A 13,959-nucleotide genomic window follows, 5' to 3' on the forward strand; every position below is an offset into this window, starting at 1 on the left:
TATTCTGTTTCAGTCTTTGTGGTCATGTTGAATCGATTTGCGGTTACTATAAGTTTCTGTGGTTGTCTTTCTTACCGATACTATATTTGACTTTCACACAACAAGTCTAAAAACCAGTCACTTTGAACAGAGGCTCTGGCCCCTCACTGCTTCTGACTGGGTAAGTGCCCAGTTGGTTATTTAAGAATGCCCCCAGGGGGGAGCAGCAGCTCAGTCCACTGGGTCTTAGACTGGGGACCCGAGGGTGACTGGCTCAAGGCCCATATGTGGCAAAAAGATTTCAGAGTGTGACTGGGCAGTGGAGAGGTGCTACTTCACCTCCTGAGCACTGTGGAGGTGCCCTTGAGCAAGACACCATCCCCTTCATAGGTTGATCATTGGGGTGCACTATGATGGAGCTGCCCGCCACTCTACCTCTCACTGCTGTGTGTGTGTGTGTGTGTGTGTGTGTGTGTGTGTGTGTGTGTGTGTGTGTGTGTGTGTGTGTGTGTGTGTGTGTGTGTGTGTGTGTGTTGTGCACCACAGGCCTGTACATGGTACGCTGGCACAAGAGTGGAAAAATAATATCCCTACAGGGATCAATAAAGTTGCAGTTTTTTTCAGTCGCTAGCAAGCACTTACCCACACTTCAAATACTTTTTCTAAACTCTTAACACAGACTCACGCCTAGAAATCACAATTGACCAAATGGTTAATTTTCTTCTCAAAAACACATTTTGTTAAATAAACACTTACTCTTCATTTCAAAATAGAATACATCTTTTTCTGTACACACACTTTACCAAAACACTTGGTATTCGACTCAAAATGAAATTATTATGTCAAAGAATAATGCTTGTTTTCACTTCATAAGGTACATGCAGTCAATCAAAGTACACCAGGTTTCAAAATACTGAGTATTGTTGACATTTGAAAAATTACATAGACTTTTATGTTTCAGTTTTAATGGTATTTGCCTGCAAAATGTACACAAAATTTCGTGGTTGGGAACTTTATGTCCACATGCAATGTTCACATTCGAAAGCATTCCAGTAAAGAGAAAATGGTTTTTTTTTCCTTTACAGTTTAATACAGGAGGTGCAGTAAAAATACTGTTTACAATATGATAGAAAAGAAAAAGCTTACAGTGAACAAAATAGCCATGAAAGCCACAAGAACATTCTGAACATTCTGGGACAGAACCGCTTGGTGTGCCGGATCCACCCTTTGCAATGACCAGCTGTGTGTCAATGGGGGGGCAGTGACTCAGCGGTAGAGCGGGTCGTCCAATGTTCCAAGATTGGTGGTTCGATTCCAGCTCCCACCCAGAAATACCCGGTGTGTGAGCTGACAGTGGGAGGTGTGAGCTCACCTCCGGAGCACTGCCGAGGCGCCCTTGAGCGAGGCGCCCTTGAGCGAGGCGCCCTTGAGCAAGGTGCCGTCACCCTTACAAGTTGTTCATTTGGGCTCACCATAAAGGAGTTGCCCGCCACTCTACCTCCCCCTGCATGTGTGCAGGCCTTGTGTGTGTGAGTGTGTGTTCAGGGCCTGTTCACATTAATATACAGTATGTACGTATGAATTACTAACACTAGAATGTGCCACTAATTTCCCCTTTGGGATTAATTGAGTATATAAATTTTTTTTAAAAATTAAATTAAAACAAAATGTTCAATTGTTTGTTTATCAGCTGTGAAACATTGTTTTTGAACTGACGTCATTGCAGAAGCAGAGGTTTTTATATTGTATCTAAGGTTTGGAATATTGTTGTTGCTATTGTGTGTTAACATTCGTAAATAATAAAAAAACAATCCATAATTTTGTTGGGAGGTATAGCTTGTCTTTTAAGACAATGAAAGCATTGTGGTAATATTTTTACTGACTGCATATTGTGTGAAAGCAACATGAAATGCGTGAATGGTATGGCCACAGAAGACCGATGCTGTGCTAATTATGTTTAGAGTTTTGAAAATGTGACTGCTGTTTGGACAAACGCTTGTTAGCGACTGAAAAAAACTGCAATATAGTAAAGATTTTCAATTAAGATTTTCTTTTTATTCTTCTTCAACACAGAAGACACAGAACATAAGACACAAAAGTGTGTGTGTGTTTGTGTCAAACTCTTTTGGATATTGTGTCAACATGATTATCTTGTAATTTGGCTATTGTGAATAAATGTAATTTTAAAAATACAATCATTCTTCATCTTCTTCAAGGTGCGTCATGGTATGCAGTAAGTTTAATAACGTCGCTCTGATGGATCCTCCCACTCATTTCTTCTTAGGGTTAGAGAGGAAAAAATGGGCAAGGGAGGATGATTCACTCTGCAATCCACGGAAGGTACAGTGCTGGAGGACAGTTCAGAAATCCGTAGATACGCAGCAGGTTTCTATGAAGAATTGTTTCACTCTGAATACTCTGAGAAACCTGAAATATTGTCATCCTGTCTGTCTTGTCTGCCGAAGGTGTCGGCGGAACAAAATAGTCATCGAGATGCTGACATCTCCCTGCAAGAGCTGTCTGAAGCCCTGCAGGGGTTGAAACTTGGTAAGTCTTCAGGCCTAGATGGCCTGGCCGTTGAATTCTACAAATAATTCTTCTAGATGATTGGTAGGGACATGCTGTGCTCAGGGAAAGCATGACAAGTTGGCTGCCCCTGAGCTGTAGGAGGGCAGTCCTTGTGCTCCTGCCAAAAAAAGGAAACTTTCAGGACATCAGGAACTGGTGGCCGGTGTCCTTCCTCTGCACAGATTGTAAGCTCCTCTCCAAGGTCTTGGCCAACAGGCTACGAAAAGTGATGGAACAGGTTGTTCATGTTGACCAGACTTACTGTGTACCAGGCAGCCTAATCACGGATAACGTACATTTAATTGATAATGTTTTGGAACTCTCGGGTTTATTGGGCACAGGTCTTGGTCTTATTTCCATAGACCAAGAAAAGGCTTTTGATAGAGTTGAACACTCGTACTAGTGGCACACGCTACAGGTATTTGATTTCGGCTCTAACTTTATTGCCAAGATTCAGACCCTGTATGGAGACATTGAGAGTGTATTTAAGATTAACCGTGGCTTAAGTGCTTCTTTTAATGTCCAAAGGCACGTGAGACAGGGATGCCCCCTCTCAGGGATGCTCTACTTTCTGGCACTGGAACCTTTTTAAACCAGCTGAGAGCTGGCCTCTCTGGTTTTAATTTTCCTGGTTGTTCTTGTGGTTTTGAGATGTCTGCGTATGCTGATGATATTGTGGTTGCAATCGAAGACCGGCATGTAGGCTTTTTGGAACACACTGCACAACTTTTTAGGTAGATCTCCTCCACCCAAAGTCAACTGGGCGAAGAGCAAGGCTCTTATGGTGGGAAGTTGGCTGGACGAGATCAGACTCCCAGATGGACTCCAATGGAAAAGAAACAGGGTAAAATACTTGGGGTGTATGTGGGAGACTATTATGGAAAATAACTGGGAAAATGTTTTAGAGAAAGTGAACGGGTGGCTAAAAAACTGGAAATGGATTTTATCAAAACTGTCTTTAGATGTTGAGTTTTGATTATAAACAATTTAGTTGCATCAATGTTGTGGCACCGGCTGTCCTGCGTTGAACCCCACCAATGTTGCTGGAATAAATCAAGGCGGTGAGGTGGACTTTTTTTGGGACTGCTGTCACTGGTTCCCTCAAGGCATCCTCTTCCTGCCCAAGGAGGAAGGAGGGCAGGGACTCATCGATGTGACCAGCAGAGGCGCTGCTTTCCAGCTGCAATTCATTCAGCAGTCCCTGACTGGCCCTGAGCGCCCGATGCAGGCAGTACTGGCCCCGTGCTGGGGTCTGGCACTCGATGGCTCATTGTTTTTAATGGACCTGAGAAAAGACTGACTGAAAGACCTTCCATGTTTTCTGGGGTCTTGTCTTGTCCAAGAGAAGGTTGTCCAAGAGAAGACCACAGGATTTTAAATCACTCCATTGGATTTTAAAGGAACCTGTTATCAGAGGAGGACTTTTTAATGTAAGAATTATTGCAGGAGCATCAGTGGAGTCCAAATTCATCACAGCTAAAATCTCCACTATTAGATGTGTGATGGAGATTTGTGGACCCACTCTGGAAGACACTGCCGCTCTGTCCTCTGCTGTGGTTGAGCCTCAGTGAGGCTCATCAGAAGCCTGTTGAGGAGCTGGAAGAGCCAACTCACCCAACAGCAACTGACTTTGATAGATTTTTAGTGTACATGCCTTTTAAACCCAAATCATGCTGATCCTTTCCCTGTAGAGAGTTTGTCTTTTTGCACTAACAACTCCATGTCAGACCCGATCAGCCTCAGTGACAGTAATGTGAAAAACATGTATACATTAATGGTAAAGATTTTAAACAAATGATAAACTTAAAGATTGGGTTGACACACCATGTCGGAAAACTGTCCAGTCTGTTTTCTCAGAGAAACTTTCACTGCTTCCTAGACTGTCAGAGACTCGACAATCTGTTCCTGTTTTCTGACTGAATCTTTCTCCCATTCAGTCGTGGTTTCGAAAAGCAGGTATACATTATTGTTTTGAAAAGTAAGTAGAATCAAAAAAGGATTGGCAGATTCTAAAAGTTCTTCTGGGCCAAGCAAAGATGGCAATTTATCTAAGCAGGAGGAAAAGTTTGAAGGTTCATCTAACGCAGTGCAGAAGCCATTTTAAAGAAGAATGTGTCAAGCAAGTATCAGAATCAGTTTTAACTATTTCAGAGCTGTGAATGATTTAGACCCTTTTACGAACATATGGCGTGTCAAAGGGGTCTTGTGTTCTGTTTAGAGTAAGGAACTTGTGTTCAGTCAGTGGTTGGTTTAATTCACATATATTTTGCTTATGGTCCTACAGTTCATCTTACTTGTATTTTAAAATGTGATTTATGTTTGCATGAATCTCTTGGAATTTGTGTCAACGTGGCTAATTTGTATTTCGACTTTTAAGAATAAAAATGATTTTAAAAATTAAAAATCATCTTCTTCTTCTTATAATAATAATAATAATAATAATAATAATAATAATAATAACAATAATTGTTCTTCTTCGCACACTCAGTTGTGTCCTGGCCCATTTACCAGGCTGTCACCTGCAGTCAAGCCTGAATGATGAATGAAGTGAGACCCGTAACTGATAAGAGTTGGGATTCCTCTGACAAACTCCAGACTCCATACTAAATGCACCATGTACTACACACCTTCAGTTGGCAAAGATCCTACCCTCCACCCAGGTTTCTTCTATTCTGGCCTGCCACCTCTCTCAACACCACCCCCCCATCTACAGACACACTGAAAGAACTTCCAGCAATGGCACTCCCTGCAGGGCAAATACTGAGGCCTGCTGATCATAAAGGCTGGGTAAACAGCTCTTTAGCTTTCCTCTTTGGGCCCACTCTCTATGCAAAAGTAGAGACAAATGCCGAGAGGATCCCTGGTCTCTGCCATGATGCTATTAATAGTACCACCCAACAAGGCATATGAACTCAGCTGGGGACCATAACATGCAGGAATGTACAGTAATCCCTCATGCATTCACGCATCGACACGCACGGCTTCACCTCATTGCGGATTTTTAGTAGGTAGTCACATGATACCGTACACGCATTCTATTGGCTGACGACATCAGGAAGTGCACTGTGTTCCGCGAGTCTCAGAACGCAGCGCACTTCCCTGAGACACAAAAGTGCTTTAAACAGTCTATAAGAGTGTGGGAAAAAGTAATGCAGAGTAACACAGAGTATGTTCTCAATAGAATGATCCATTGTGTGAGCCAGCAGGAGGAAGGTGGATGAGTTTCAACGGAGGGCAACACACTGCAACAAGGGCACACTTTTTTAAGAGTGTGTACTTTTGTGTGATCTTTGAGCAGATCACCTATCACTGTCAGCGATTGAGATGATCATGTTTGGTATTAGAGAGATCTATGAAATTACACTATTTGTGTACCCACTCTTAAAGCAAGTGCAACACACATACAGTATATCTGCAATTCACACACAGACACACAGACACACAGACACACACACACGCATGCACGCACGCACACACACACGCACACACACACACACACACACACACACACACACACACTAGATACCCACATGAAGGCATCTGGTCTCTAGCAAAGTGTACTTTACAGAGGCTGTTGTCTACTTTCCTTTCAAGAAAATACATTCATTTTTTGAAGATATTTTCAGCCTTTTTATACCTAGAATCTGATGTTTTCAGGAACTTAGAAGAACTGTTTTGAATGATGGTTTTGTGTAGAGCAGCTGAGTTCTTCCAAGTTCAGGGTTCCAGTGTTCCAGATGTGAAGGATTAGCTAAAGGATATTCTAAATTTACTCCATGGCTTGTCTTTTATCTGCTGGAGGCAAAGGTCACTGACCTCAGTGCTTCTCCGTGTCTACTGCACACTTTTTGTCTGAAGGTTGTTATGAGCTTGTTCTAACTTTTAAAAAATTGCTTTCACTTTTCAAAAGAGAACTTCCCACATAGTGCACGCTGTCCAAAAACCTCAGGCCTGATCATAAAGCAAAGCCAAATCTGTAGGACAAAGTCACATTGCTGTTGGAAGAACAAAACAGTCCATAACAATGTGTTTCCACATTAGCTCCAGCGGATAAATAGTCAGTAAGTTACACTCCAGCAAAGCATTTCACAGCTCCATTTATGTACGAGTCCTCATGCAAACAGATCGTAAGGCAAAATGTCAGCATACAGCTTGATTAGAGGCAGTCTGTGGATGGATGGAGGCTGAGCAGAGCAGAAGGAAATGAGTACAGTGGCCAGTGCATCATCAGTAGGTCACCTCACTGTTCTCTCATGGGAGCATTCAGCTGAATAGTTACATGAATAACAGCAATGTTAATGTTAGCATGTGAGATTTGTATCAATGGTTGTGCAAACATGATGACGTTGAGCAGGCACAATGTAATATTCACTAAGTTTACTTATGGGAATCTTGAAATAAAATCACATTTGCAAGCTAGTAAAAACATTCGGACCACAACTGAAAAAAACAGGCTTGATTGTGATGCTGGATGAAAAAGAAAAAGTCATTCAGAGGTGGATGATAGTACCTGAATCAAATTACATGACAATTCATCTGAGAGTTGTTAAAAAAATTAAGCAAAACTCACAGATTTGGACTTCTTGGACACAAAAGTGATGAGTCAGGGGACCACCATCATGTGGGGGCCATTCATGACTTGGCTTTTGCTGCTTTTTTCACTTTACATCAAGCAACTTAGTAACTCCATCATTGATCTCTTGAAAAACTATATTAATCCCATGAATTGGCCAGGTCAGGTGCTGCTCTGACACTTCTGTCCGTTGTCATATTATTTTCATTGGGAGATTGGACTCCGTCCTGTGTCATGGAAACACAGTTGCTCACATTTCACATTCAATTGAGACAGTGGTTGATAGAATAAATGAAACATATGGCTCTTGTTAAGTCAAAGTCAATAATATTATCTGATCACAACACTCAATGGCATCTGAAGCCAAAGCCAATCATTTTAAATCTGTCAGAATGGATGAGAACTCCCTAGTTACCTGAAAAAGAAAAAACCCCCAACATTTTCTTTTTGTCAATTCACAATTGTTTCAAATATCTCCCTTATGACTAGACAGACTGCAAACAAGGACAATTTTATTTTTGTAAAGACCACGGAATGAGCAAAGTTACAGATGCCGTAACCCTAAAAAAAAATCTTGCTATCTTTGATTCAATTACTTTTGAAATGTTTTGTTTTTTAACTAGAAATTTCTGTCAGGTTACCTTTGTCTCTGTCACATCTAGAGACAAAGGTAACCTGACAGAATGTGGGACACCTGAGAAGGAAATGTTGTTTTCCCTCATCTCAGCTGACAAGACATTAAGTAAACAGAGGGGAAAATGGGTACCTGAATGGGTGTTTTCTCTACCCATTCCAACTTTTTTACGAGGAGTTTGAATTTCAGGCCCAGGGGTTGTGGCCCCTCCATTCCAATCCTACTGAAAGGAGGTGGGGCGGGGGACCTGTCGCTGAGAATAAAAGGACCGTGAGATGAAGAGGTGCAGGCTGCTCATACTCCTGTCTTCTGGACGAACAGGAACACGAACAGGAATTACTGCCTTCAGCCAGCTGCTCTGAAAAGGTCCCAGGTGCAAAATATCGTCCCTGCTGCATGGATGGATCCTTCAATCCCACCTTGTGCCGATCATGAAATCTGTTGAGTCAAGAGCAGCCTAGAGAGAAGTGGTTTTAGTGATGAGTGATGTGACTCATAAGTGTTTGGAGGTTTTGGCACCACATTAACAGCAGGATGGGATGGTCCAGCGGTGTTTTAAGGGCCCTGAGGGTCTTGTCTTGTCCTCCTTCACCTCACACCAACACAGACTTACATGAGCCACAGCTGGACAGCCTTCTTCTGCTCATTGTCAGCCCTGCTCCTCTGGTTTATAGCAATGTTGTGGGGTGTGAAAGTGAGGTTTTCATAGCTGCAGCTGAATAGTGTTTTTGTCATGAGTGTGTGACAGATCTGAAATCAGTCCCTGGTGGATTCAGCAATGAAAGGTGGTCTGATTCTGAGCTGAGCAGGAAAAAAGAAATACATTCCACAGAGGTGAGAATAAGCATGAAAATAGGAGGAGAGTAGAAAAGTGGGTGAGAGGGACACATAGTGGGACTGACATAAACATACAAGAGAAAAGGAGGTGCATTAGAGAGGAAGTCCGGTGTATGGAGGATTGAAAAATAATTTCCTTTGGCTCTGCAGATAGGAGACACATATACAGAGCAGGAGAGGAAATCCCCTTCTCCTCTATTCCTCTCCTCCTTCATCTTTAGCATCAGCTTTCTGTAGTTTGTAACATCAGAGAAACACAGTGAAATATCTGATGTATGTGGTGTCAGTCCACACCGTGCTAGAGGTAAAGACTGTTGAGATAAACAGAAAATACATGAAAAATATTTGCTATATATACAAAAAGATACATATAAAACAAATTGGAGAAATCCCTGTTGAGCTATATGGGAAAAATAATTCCATTTGCTCCATAGAGGCAGTCAAAACATGCAAACAACATGAACAGGCAAATATCCATTACAAATGTATTTATTGAGTTGCAGAAAGCCATTTACAACGGTGTATAAAACGAAACAGTAACACTTTTGATCATGTTGACTTTTCACTGATGGTGAAATGTCAAAAAAAAAAAAAAAATTATAAATATGATAAATGACTGAAGCAAATACATTCGGCTTTAAATGAACAGGATTTTAGAAGAGCTGATTTGGGTCCAAACAATCTGAACTCGTCCAGCATTCAAGATAATTCAAAACCTAAATGGAGAAAAGACCAGAAATTCACTAAAGATTATATTTCTCTCAAAGATGTTACGACCACACTGGTGGTTTGGCACATTTTATTTAAGATCGACTGCAGAATACAAATTTTTTAAATTATTAATGATCATTTTCTAAAACATTCAATATTAGGATATTAGAGACTAATTTTCAGCTTCAGAAACTGCAGCAAGATCTCCTTCAAGCAAAACTCACCTTGTCTGTAATGTATAATACACAATTTATGATGGCCTCTTATTTCTCTAACATAAATTCAAGCATTAAAGAGGTATTCCAGTGATTTAGCAAAATTACATGCCTAATGTTGGAAGTTTAAAAGACAGACTGAAAAAGAACAATTCAACTTTTAGCAGCAGAGCGCAACATATTGTAACTTTTATTCTTTCTTTAATTGGATCCAGCTCCAAAACTATGAAAGCGCCTCCAGTACCTAGGGAGACACTTAATGGCTGCATTGCCATCCTTTTTATGAATAAACTGAAAGTCATGCTAAAAATCGGTTGAGAGGTTCCTCATCTACCAAAAATGGCACTGTGGTTAAGACACATGCAACAGCAAAAGTAAATGTAGACATTTAACCCTTAAGCAGCCAACACTTAAAAATACTTGAGAATATTTAGTTTATTGGTTCATCATACTAAAACACCAGTGTGGGGCTTCAGCTCTTCCAAAACCGAATATAAAAAAAAAAAAAGAAATGGATTGGGCCCAAATCATAGACGTGGTAGAGTGACAGGTTCTGACCTGGTTAATCAGTTCCTTTCCCACGTCGTAAGCTTCTCATTACAGTTTCCAGGTGGAGGCGTAAGGCATTGAGAGCATCTCATGATAGTGCAAAGGTCAGATGTTAACTGTACCTTTCCTCTCAACAATGTTCCAAAAAGAGCTTAATTTTCAAAAGTGAATGCAGCAGAACAACTCTGAACTGACTGGACTAGGCTGTTGCAAAAAGCAATCAAGGAGGAGGATGAGCAGTGAAGCGACTGATGAAACAAGAGCGATTTACTGTGAGAATGGAGATGAACCTGTGTGTGTGTGTGTGTGTGTGCGTGTGTGTGTGTGTTGAAACTGGGTAATTAATTTTAAGTACAGTTTAAGTACAGTAATTATGCACTTTTGAAGATTAAGTAAAAGCAGAAACATGAGGAAAAAAAATACACTGGATTATCATTTGACAACGATTTCAAAAACAAAACAACAAAAACCCTGCTTTGGTGAAACAGGACTTCAATGTACTGCCACTATTTAAAGCTGATTATCGCATTCATTTGCTATAGTGACAGAAAAGAAATGTGACATTCTCACATCATGGACACACAGAGAGAGAAGCAACATGTGTGTTTGTGTAATACTGAATAATTTAAAGTTAATGCTGTGTTGAAATCCTGAAAATCAGGTGACAGAAACTTAATTTGCAAACATTTGATCAGTAAACACAAGTCAGTTACATCAACACCTCATTAGAATCTCTTCATGAAACTGAGGATATCTCTATTTTGTTTTGATTTGTCTCAGAAGAAGAACATTTCATTATAAAATGCTCAAATCACAAACAGAGTCTTGTTGACTTAACGCATCTAAACACTAGTTCCCAACAGATTGATCATTGATGCGAGCTTCAGCCCTAGAACTTAAAAAGGTGCGATGTCTGAGGAAGCACACTGTTTCAATCAATTTTTTTTTTATTTTCCTCAAACAAAAACATCAAGTAGGCCTGCTGGTAATTTGTTACTAAATAAATGTATATCTACACACACACACACACACACACACACACCCTCCACACACACACACGCACACACACACATACCTATCAGTGCCTACAATTCAAGCGTTCACCATTAAATCTGCAGCAACAGGTTGCCCAAAGAAAGGGGAGATGCAGACTCTGTCATCTCTGACAAGGATAAGGTAGTATATGTCCTGCAATACAACCTGGAGAGTTACGGCTGATGAAGACATGAAGGAAAGAACAAAACAAGGAAGAAGGATTAAAGACAGGAGGATAGGGACAGGGAAAGCCACTTAACTTGACAGTACTTGCTAGAACTGGTGAACCAGAACTAATATTTTAGGTTCACCAAGATATGTAATATACATTTTGTAATGTCACTTTGTGGACAAAATCTTACATAGCAATTTCTTACAATCTATATGATGATATAAATTATTAAGATTGATTTTGAATGTAAAGCTTGCCAATATTTCTTAATTAATTCATCTATATTAATCTTTCATGTTGGTGCTTTATCAACCAAATGCTTAAAACCAACCACCTAGACACCAGAGAAACTTGCAGCTCCTCTTCTGAGAGCAATTTTACCAACAGTCACAACCTCATCTGTCACTACATTCCTTAAAAACAAAAGACAAGAGAGGAAACTAAGGTCTGTCATTTATTACCAACACTTGAATGCTGCCATCTCAAAATGAATCCAGTCTGTGAGGATGTGACCAAAACTAAATAACCATCATCTTGTCTGTCAAATGTACGATTGGGATCCTCGACAGAGAGAGACAAAATGTATGAATGAATGAATGAATGAATGAATGGAAAAATTGCAGGTGGGGATGGGAGTGGCTTTCTGTTGCAGCTTTATAAAAACCACATTAAAATCTTTGATATTTACACTGAGGAAAGTGAATACATTCAGGCAGCAAAAGAAGAGGAGGTTAAGTTCTCCCCTGTACGAGGTACATACGGCACTGCTGATACTAAACCCTTCCCCACATGTGCCCTGCAAGTCCTGTTTTCAATCCTTTCATTTCTGTCCGTTCATCAAGTTACCTAGTGAGTCAAGTTAAATCCTGACATCTGCAGGTCAACGTGTTTTCCACCTCTGTTCTTATGGTTCATTCGTGTGATACTTGGGGCTGGGGTGAGGGCTGAAGTGGTAAATGAAGTACAGGGCTGGGAGATCTTTACTGCAAATGTCTCTCAATTAGGCAGTGATTTGGAAGATCCAATCCTTCCCTTCCTGCCACCAAACCACCACCCATCATCACCCTCCCTGCTTCAGTCAGCAGGAGTCTTTGGTTTAGAAGGCACATGTGTGCATCGCTCAACAGAAACTCTCTTACATCTTTTTTCTTTTTAAATAATCTCCTTTGATACAAAAAACCCAGACAGTGTCAAGCCACCAAGAAGATTTGAAGGGTCCTTCTTCTTTCTTTGCTCCATTTCCCTTCTTCCTGTTAACAGTCCATTGGGAAAGGCAGAAGGAGATGATTGATGTAGGTTCATATACCATTAGTCAGGTCTGTGATGACGTTGGATTTCACCAGTTTACGGAGGAACTCCTTCTCCTTGGATATATTGTGTGTCCATGACTGTAAGAGAGCAAAGAGAAACAATAAATTCATCGTAACAAACCATGAACTTTTTTTCTTCTTTTTACTTAATAGTTTTACCAGCATCTAAATACATGGGTGGTTAAGCACAATCAGCATACAGTAGGTGTAACGTCGCACTGGGTCAGTTGTCTTCTCTGCTGTGTTGCATTTTGTATGAAAAGTGCTCTACAAATAAAGTTGATTTGATTTGAACAATGCAGTCCAGTGGACCATTCTGCGGTGGTTCCCTTGGAGTGCTTGACGGTTTCAGAGCAGATGGAGGCAAAGAGTGGAGGAGGAAATGTACAGGAGGGAATAAGAGCGAGGTGGAGATTGAGGAGCAGCTCAAGACTATAGGTTTGTTTGAGTCAACACTTCCTTGCACAAAGTGATGGGTCACAGCAGGACCAAAAAGAACAATAAGCTACAGTTTTATCAGAACAATGAGCTACAGTTTTATTAGAAATAGAACAGTTTTATTAGAAATAGAAGTAAAAAACATGTTTTCAGTCAAAATTAAATCATGGCTGCTACAATCATGTTGGAGTGGGGTTTTTTTTCTTTTAAAAATGTATTTGTCAAAGGATGACCTTGAGACAGGACTTCAATGATCCTGAAATTTCAGCTGACAATGTCTATAAATAATTAACATGTACAATTTAATTGTCAGGTGGCAAAGGTGGTGCAGCGCTGCCGCTGCACAGCAGGATGGTTTTAGGTTTGAGTCCCACTCCCCAGGTTCTCCGGCTTCCTCCCACCTCCAAAAACCTGCACTTAATGTTAACTGACCGGCTTAAAACTGTCCCTAGGTATGCATGCGTCTTTGTCTGTATATCCTTCATGTGGCTCTGCGGTGCACTGGCGCAGTGCCCAGAGTGTACCCTGCCTCACGCCCCAAGTCCAATGGGATAGGCTTCGGCAACATAGAAATAAGAAGGTACTGAAGATGTAATTTAATTGTCTTCTTCTGTCCCTTTTATCCTACCATTAAAGCACAATCCTTATCAAAGCATAATCACGAAAAGAAGAGGATATGTTTATTGACATGTCTTGTTTACATTTAGACTCAATTTCTGCTTCAGTATGAGACGTTTGCCTGAACTGACCTACATCTGCACAGAATCTGTAGATTTGTGATACTAGCAGTATTGACTACCAAACCTGATTAATCATCTCCTTTGAGTTATTTTACCCTTTTTTTCCTTTGGTTCACATGAAATGTAACAAAAGTGGTGTCACATTGTTTGGGTTTGCCACTAAGTAAGGAATTGATATTCACATCAGTAGATCACGGA

At 40.7% G+C, this 13,959-nt stretch overlaps 1 protein-coding gene across 2 annotated transcripts in view; it reads right to left on the reverse strand.

Moving 5' to 3' along the window:
- Positions 1-9,064: 9,064 nt before the first annotated feature.
- st3gal3b (ST3 beta-galactoside alpha-2,3-sialyltransferase 3b) overlaps positions 9,065-13,959 on the reverse strand; it is a 63,447-nt gene continuing 58,552 nt past the window's right edge. For both annotated transcript variants that reach the window (XM_068340924.1, XM_068340925.1), the window contains one exon: positions 9,065-12,661. In XM_068340924.1, the coding sequence (XP_068197025.1) occupies positions 12,572-12,661 (90 nt within the window). In that variant the 3' untranslated portion in view covers positions 9,065-12,571. The remainder of the gene's footprint in view (positions 12,662-13,959) is intronic.

This window comes from Antennarius striatus, chromosome 18 (assembly GCF_040054535.1).
Source record: "Antennarius striatus isolate MH-2024 chromosome 18, ASM4005453v1, whole genome shotgun sequence".
NCBI lineage: Eukaryota > Metazoa > Chordata > Actinopteri > Lophiiformes > Antennariidae > Antennarius > Antennarius striatus.